The following is a 6,829-nucleotide window of genomic DNA, read 5'->3' on the forward strand; positions in this document are numbered from 1 at the left end:
ATGTAAGATGACATGGTCTGGGACAAAAGAGTCTTCCAGGTGGCTTATGTCAAGAAAGAGCCTCAAATTCTTATAGGTCTCACCACTAACTCAGAGCAATTAGGCATCTGAAATCCACCAGAGCTCTAGCAAGGGTGGGGGCATGAATAAACCAGGAAAGGAGTTTTTAGGAAAAGAAGTCAATTAGTCCCTTTCAGTCTGCAGAAGTGGTACAGCACAAGGAGGGTGAATGGATCACAAAACCCTGGGCCAGAAAACATCTCCTTCAAACTCTGCCCTTGGAGAGTGACTGGAAGTAATGGGTGTGATGCCATATTACATGCTCTTGATCCCTAGTTCCCTTGAGTATTAGGAGGAGAGAAGGATTCATAATCAACACAAATGAAAAAAGAAAGTAATAGAATCACAGTCAGAATTTTAAAATCTACACATGTGAACTTTTCCTGATGTTTTTCTTTTCTCCTTTTAGAAACACCTGCCAGAAATTTGGGATGAATGCTAGTGAGGATATGGGACTCTCGAGAATGCTCCCCTGGTGACCCAGATATCCTATCACAGGAGCAGTTATGGCAATTGTGTATTCTTTGATCAAATACTTGTGGAATTAATGTATTGGCTTTGGATAGCCAGTTAAGCAACCTGTACCTTCGTGTCAATTTTTTATAGCATCAGAATCAACATACCTACCACAGAGAGTTGTTGGGAGAAATTTGGAGAGAAAATTCTATAAAATGCATGGCGTATTGACCAGCATATTTCAGATGCTGAGTTAATGCTGGTTGCCTCATCTGCCTCCCTGTAATTTTTTGGCCCAGTAGTTCAGTACATAAAGGGCATACACACTTCTCAGCTGAAGGTATATTTTCTTTCTTTCTTTTTTTTTCCACCAAGCTTTGTGGATCCTACAAGATATGTGTCTCTATCATTCTTTCCCCAACCTTCAACTCCACACTTATATCTTCTCAATGTTTTCCTTTCCTTCCTGGACAATAGTGCCTGAAAACCAAACTCCACATCATATGGGAAGTCCCTGGGTTCCTTTCATCCTGTCATCTCACACCCAGAGTAGATAGGTTAAGAAGTGATGAAAACAACCTGAGGAACTTGAGTTTTAATAAGAGTGGTGCTGCAAAGCAGCCTTTTGCCCAGTGTATCAGTTAGAAAATGTCCTGAAAGTCTTCTTGAAAGCTAAAGAATTCACTAGGACATCATGGGCACAAATGAGCCATCCAGGATGGGACAGTCTCTCCCTAACCATTTCGCCTCTAAGATCTGCCTGAATGGGAGACAGTTACTGAACATTTCTAGCCTCAACTTAATGTCATAAATAGGAAACCAGTGCAAATGTCAAAATGGTAATTTCATTTATAAAGTCTACTCATTGGCATAATTGTTAGCCAAGCAGCCAGTGTCTTCTGGGGACAACTCTAGAGATCCCAAGACTGTTTGGAAGCCATTCAAAATCTTTTACTTCTTAAAGTTGTATTGATTCAGTCAATGTTGTTCGGTACTTCTCTGTGCTAAGCTAGGATTAGATCACACACGCACTTTATACCTGTTAGTTCTCATACTCCTAGGTGAGAAAGCAGGCTTTTTTTCTTTCCTATTTCCCTCTTCCTTGCAGGTTCTGATTGTAGAAGACAGAAATGGGTGGTAAATGCAGGGGTTTCCAGAATCCATTTCCACCACTCTAGGGCATTTATGCATATTCTTCTACTAGAATCTTTCTTCTCATCACTCTGACCTCGAATTCAGCCAGGTGCGTTTACCTCCCATTTCTCAGGCTCTCTCATTAAGAGTTATCTTGTTGTTGCCCAAGAGCCATTGACTAAAGGCCAGGAGACCTCAGTGCTTTTTACAGTCTTGAGTCTTGACCTCAAGAATGTTGACGTCTGTGGGAGAAATTTACTGAGCCTATTGAATGATGGGCAATCACACCACAGTGAGCACCTTCCTTCTGTGGGGGTTTTCCAGTTTCCCAGACCTGCAGGGTCCCCTCTTTGCGATGATCTTCTTCTCTCATATGACCATCCTAGCTGCAAATGTGTCCATAATGGTGGCCATCAAACTCAGTCACAACCTTCACACCCCCATGTACTTTTTCCTCTGTGCCCTGTCCTTTTCAGAAACCTGTACCACCATGGCAGTCATCCCTCGCATGTTAGCGGACTTGCTGTCTGACAGCAAGACCATTTCTCTTCCTGAGTGTGCCACGCAGATGTTTTTCTTCTTTGGCTTGGGAGGCAATAATTGCTTCATCATGGCTGCCATGTCCTATGACCGCTATACTGCCATTCACAACCCACTGCACTACCCCATCTTGATGACCCATAAGATCTGCTTTCGGTTCATCATGGCCTCCTGGATGCTTGGGTTTCTGGTTTCTCTGTCCATCACCATCATTGTATTCAACTTGTCTTTCTGTGACTCCAACATCATCGAGCACTTCTTCTGTGACATCTCACCTGTGGTCTGCCTTGCGTGTGACTACACCTCCCATCAGGAAATGGCGATTTTTGTGCTCTCTGCCTTTGTGTTGGCTGGCAGCTTTGTCTTCATCGTGATGTCCTACATCTTCATTGTGTCCACAGTTGTGAAGATGCCCTCTGCCCAGGGGAGGTATAAGGCCTTCTCTACTTGCTCCTCTCACCTCACCGTGGTGTGCATACACTATGGATTCTCAGGCTTTGTCTACCTGAGGCCCAAGGACAGGGACTCGTTCCGTGAGGACATGCTGATGGCTGTCACATACACAGTGCTGACACCTCTGCTTAACCCCATCGTGTACAGTCTCAGAAACAAAGAAATGCAGACGGCCCTAAGGAAGGTATTAGGCAAGTCAAATAGGCTCATCCCTCAGATGGTGAATAAAAGAACACTGGACACTTAACAATGTGCAGACTGCTGATAAATAAAATGGGGAAAAGTGGAGTATTTACAATGAAATAATCGCTTTGTGTACAAAGCAGTTAAAGTGCATCCTAATTGCCTGATATACCTGGTCACACTCCTTTCCTACTACAAAACCAGACGCAGTTTTAAAATATTTTAAAATGAGAAAAGTATTTTATTTTATTTTTTTTTAAGATTTTATTTCTTTATTTGACAGAGAGAGCACAAGTAGGTAGAGAGGGAGGCAGAGAGAGAGGAGGAAGCAGGCTCCCCGCTGAGCAGAGAGCCCAATGCGGGGCTCGATCCCAGAGACCTGGGATCATGACCCGAGCCGAAAGCAGAGGCTGTAACCCACTGAGCCATCCAGGGGCCCCGAAAAAAATATTTTAAGATGTTATTACACATACATGTACATATACACATATATGTATGTATACACGTGCATATATGTGTATGTGTATACATATCGAAAAACAGTTGGAAAACTATTTTCATAACCTTTGTTGCCTCTGGAAGGAAAAAATTCTATCAAAATGGAAAAGAAGAAAAAATGAAACAGAGGGAGAGTGAGCCAACAAGAGAGAAGGAAAATCACTAATTTACTTTAAAAAGGAAAAACTACAAAGTCTTAAAGTTGAAATGAGTGAAAGGCCACAGTACAGAGAAATTTCAAGGAATTTTAAGAAAGACCTTGTTCAGCTCTATTCAAAGATATAAGGAAACTTAGATCAGAATGGGTGAATTTCTGGGAAAAAAAAAAACAGATGAAAATTACTGCAAAGGAGATATTTTTAACATATCCGATTTCAGGAATAATAGAGAAAAGTCTGTCGGAGAGCTCTTCCTTCTATGCCCCAGCAAAGGAGTAGGCTAGATGGTTTCACAATTAACTGAGTCCTCAAAAAGCAATGAATTCAGATGCTATTTGAGTTAGAGTATACAAATCAAAGCTTCTAATTTTTGAAAGTCACAGAAGTGGAAGGTGCTATGTATAACTGAAGAATCTAATTGCAGTTAGGTTCTCATGTGGGCTGTGCAAGATGTTAGCTGCTGCAAGGAGTCTAGGCATTTTGAGGTCACACTGTCCAATGGCATAACCACATGGTGTGAAGTTGCCAATCTTGGAGGACTGAGGGACGGAGATGGGAAAAAGATCAAGAGGCTGGTAGCAATTTGGTAATAAATGAAAAGAAGCTGGATTGTCAGTAAATAACCAAGGACCATAGTACAGTTCACCCCTGAACACCATGAATTTGAACTGCATGGGTCCACTTATATAGGGATTTTTTTCAATAAATATAGTACAGTACTGTAAATGTATTTTCTTCCCTTAATTTAACATTTTCTATTCTCTACCCTACTTTGTTGTAAGAATACAGTATATAATACATATAACATACAAAAGAGTGTTAATTGACTTTTTAAAAAAAGATTTTATTAGAGAGAGAGAGAATATGTGCATGCATGTGTACACATATGGGGCAGGGAGGGGGCAGAGGAAGAGGGAAGGAGAGAAGCAGACTTCACACTGAGCAAGGAGTGTGGGGTCCCTTGTGGGGACCCTGAGATCATGACCTGAGTAGAAGTCAGACACTTTACCGACTGAGCCACCCAGGCACCCCAATTAGGTTTTAGGGGAAGTCAAAAGTTACATGTGGTTTTTGACTATGTGGTTTTTGACCCCTAATCCCTGCCTTGTTCAAGGGTCAACTATATACTGTTTCATAGCTGGATAGGATTGGTGTCAATGAGAAAAATATTTTATCATAAATATTCAAACAAATGACTTAGAAATACAGTAAGAAGCTAGGAGAATATCAGCTTGTTGCTGGTGCATGCAGAATAGGAAGTGAGCAGCTTCCTTTCAACAGAGCTGAGAAGCAATTGTGCCCTTCTCAGACAACAAGGTTTAGTTAAAATGAAGAAGTAGAGAACAAACTCTGTAAGCTGACGGGTGGAGTGAAGATTCCAGAATGGCAGCAAAGCATCTTGGGAGAGAACCGTGCAAGGAAGAATCTCAAGAGAGGAAGCATGGGGTTGTGCTAGAGTGAAAGGTGAGGAGAGCTCCTGAAGGGCTTGTAACTGGGATTCACATCACAGCTTCATTGATTATAGGTGGTGTCAGAGCCTATTGGGTCTCTGGATCCCATTTTTTGTTTAACACTGAATTAAAATTTGGATAGAAGTTTACTGACCAGTCATTCACAAATGTCACCATTCCATTTTCACAAACATCCCCTAGTTAACATGAAAGCCTCTCCTTCCTCATATAATCATCTTAAACTTTTTCATCTCCTTGTTTCAGTCTCAATTTTGACTAAGTGGAATAAAGTGCAAGTTTGTTTTAACATATGCAAACCAATCATTATGATAGACCACATTAACAGAATGAAAGATAAAAACCACACAATCATGTCAATATATGTGGTATTTATACTTGTGGAATATTATGCAGCCATAAAAGGAAGGAAATCCTGCCAGTAGTTACCAGGGTTGGGGAGGTAGCAGAAATGGGGAGACATTACTCAGAGTACAAAGTTGCCATTATGTAGAATAAGTATGTTGTAGAGATGTAAAATACAGTATTATATGTTAATAGTTAATTGTGTATTTTATACTGGAAATTTGCATAATTTCAGTTGTATTATTCAACTGTATTATATAATATATATTATATATATAATAAAATATATATTATTATATTATATGTGTATGTTATATATATATATATAGTTGTATTATTCAAGAGTAAATTTCAGTTGTTTTCACTGTAAGGGCCAAAATAGCCAGAGGGAGCCATTTTGTTGTTTATGCAGTAAACTTAGATTGACCCTGCCCCTCCCAGAGGAACTTACTTGCAAAGCCCAGATACAAGGGCAGGTCAGGTCAGATGGAGACATCCAATCAGTGGAGTGCACATACTGTCTCCCTAGCTACCAGGGAGAGTGGGCCCCACCTTTTGGGCACCAATTCTGACCAAGGTGATAGGCTAATTCAAATATCTACTAGGGTAAATTGTAATCTCATTGGCCACCTGTGTGTAGCCAGGCTCAACCACATGGCCTTTGCTCTATAAAAGTTAGTTTGTGAGGTGGGGAAGGGTCGCCTCTTTGTCAGTTTGATTCTGGATGCTTGGCGTGAAATAAAGCTTTGCTTGACCTTTGCTTTGTATCAGTCTCGTTCCTTTGATTACGGACCCAACATTGGGGGCTCTTTGGGATCAAACAATGAGAACTGAACCAGTATCTGAATTTCGGGAGTAGAGCCTCCGGAGGTTAAGATTTCAGGATCCTGGGGTGCCTGGGTGGCTCAGTGGGTTAAAGCCTCTGCCTTCGGCTCGGGTCATGATCCCGGGGTCCTGGGATCGAGCCCCACATCGGGCTCTCTGCTCTGCGGGGAGCCTACTTTCTCCTCTCTGTCTGCCTCTCTGCCTACTTGTGATCTCTGTCTGTCAAATAAATAAAAATCTTAAAAAAAAAAAGATTTCAGGATCCTGTCTGTCTGTCTGGTTGCAGAGCTCTAGGGTATAGCCCACTGGGGAGAAGCTGGATGCAGCCATGCTCCCCAGGGTTGGAGTGGATGTGGGGATGCCCCATTCCTCCACTGGTAGATCATCAGGGGGTTCGAGCCCTCCTGGGTGGTCAGGGGGTTCGAGTCCCCCTGGGTGGTCAGGAGATCAAGAAAGTCCCCACCGGTGGTGGCAGGTTCTGGGTAAGGACCACTGGGCCTGCGGTTGTCTTTGTCTTGTCCTTTTGTTGTCTGTTGTGTTGTTTGTTGTGTTTGCAGGGGACCGAGAAAGTCCCCACCAGCAGCAGGCTCTGGATGAGGATCGCTGGGCCTGAAGTTGTCTTTGTCTTGTCTTTTTGTTGTCCATTGTGTTGTTTATTGTGTATGCGGGGGCTTCGGTGCTTTCCCCTGAGCAGGAACTCTGGAAGGC

At 42.3% G+C, this 6,829-nt stretch overlaps 1 protein-coding gene across 1 annotated transcript; it reads left to right on the forward strand.

Moving 5' to 3' along the window:
- Positions 1-1,921: 1,921 nt before the first annotated feature.
- On the forward strand, positions 1,922-2,890 carry LOC123948033 (olfactory receptor 10T2-like). The gene has a single exon (XM_046014454.1). It carries the CDS (start codon positions 1,922-1,924, stop codon positions 2,888-2,890), a length of 969 nt encoding a protein of 322 aa, XP_045870410.1.
- The last annotated feature ends 3,939 nt before the right edge of the window (positions 2,891-6,829 follow it).

Source organism: Meles meles, chromosome 8 (genome assembly GCF_922984935.1).
Source record: "Meles meles chromosome 8, mMelMel3.1 paternal haplotype, whole genome shotgun sequence".
Lineage (NCBI taxonomy): Eukaryota > Metazoa > Chordata > Mammalia > Carnivora > Mustelidae > Meles > Meles meles.

What these genes read in the sequence shown, in the direction of transcription:
- LOC123948033 (XM_046014454.1), top strand. Translation starts at nt 1,922, where the DNA reads ATGATGGGCAATCACACCACAGTGAGCACCTTCCTTCTGTGGGGGTTT.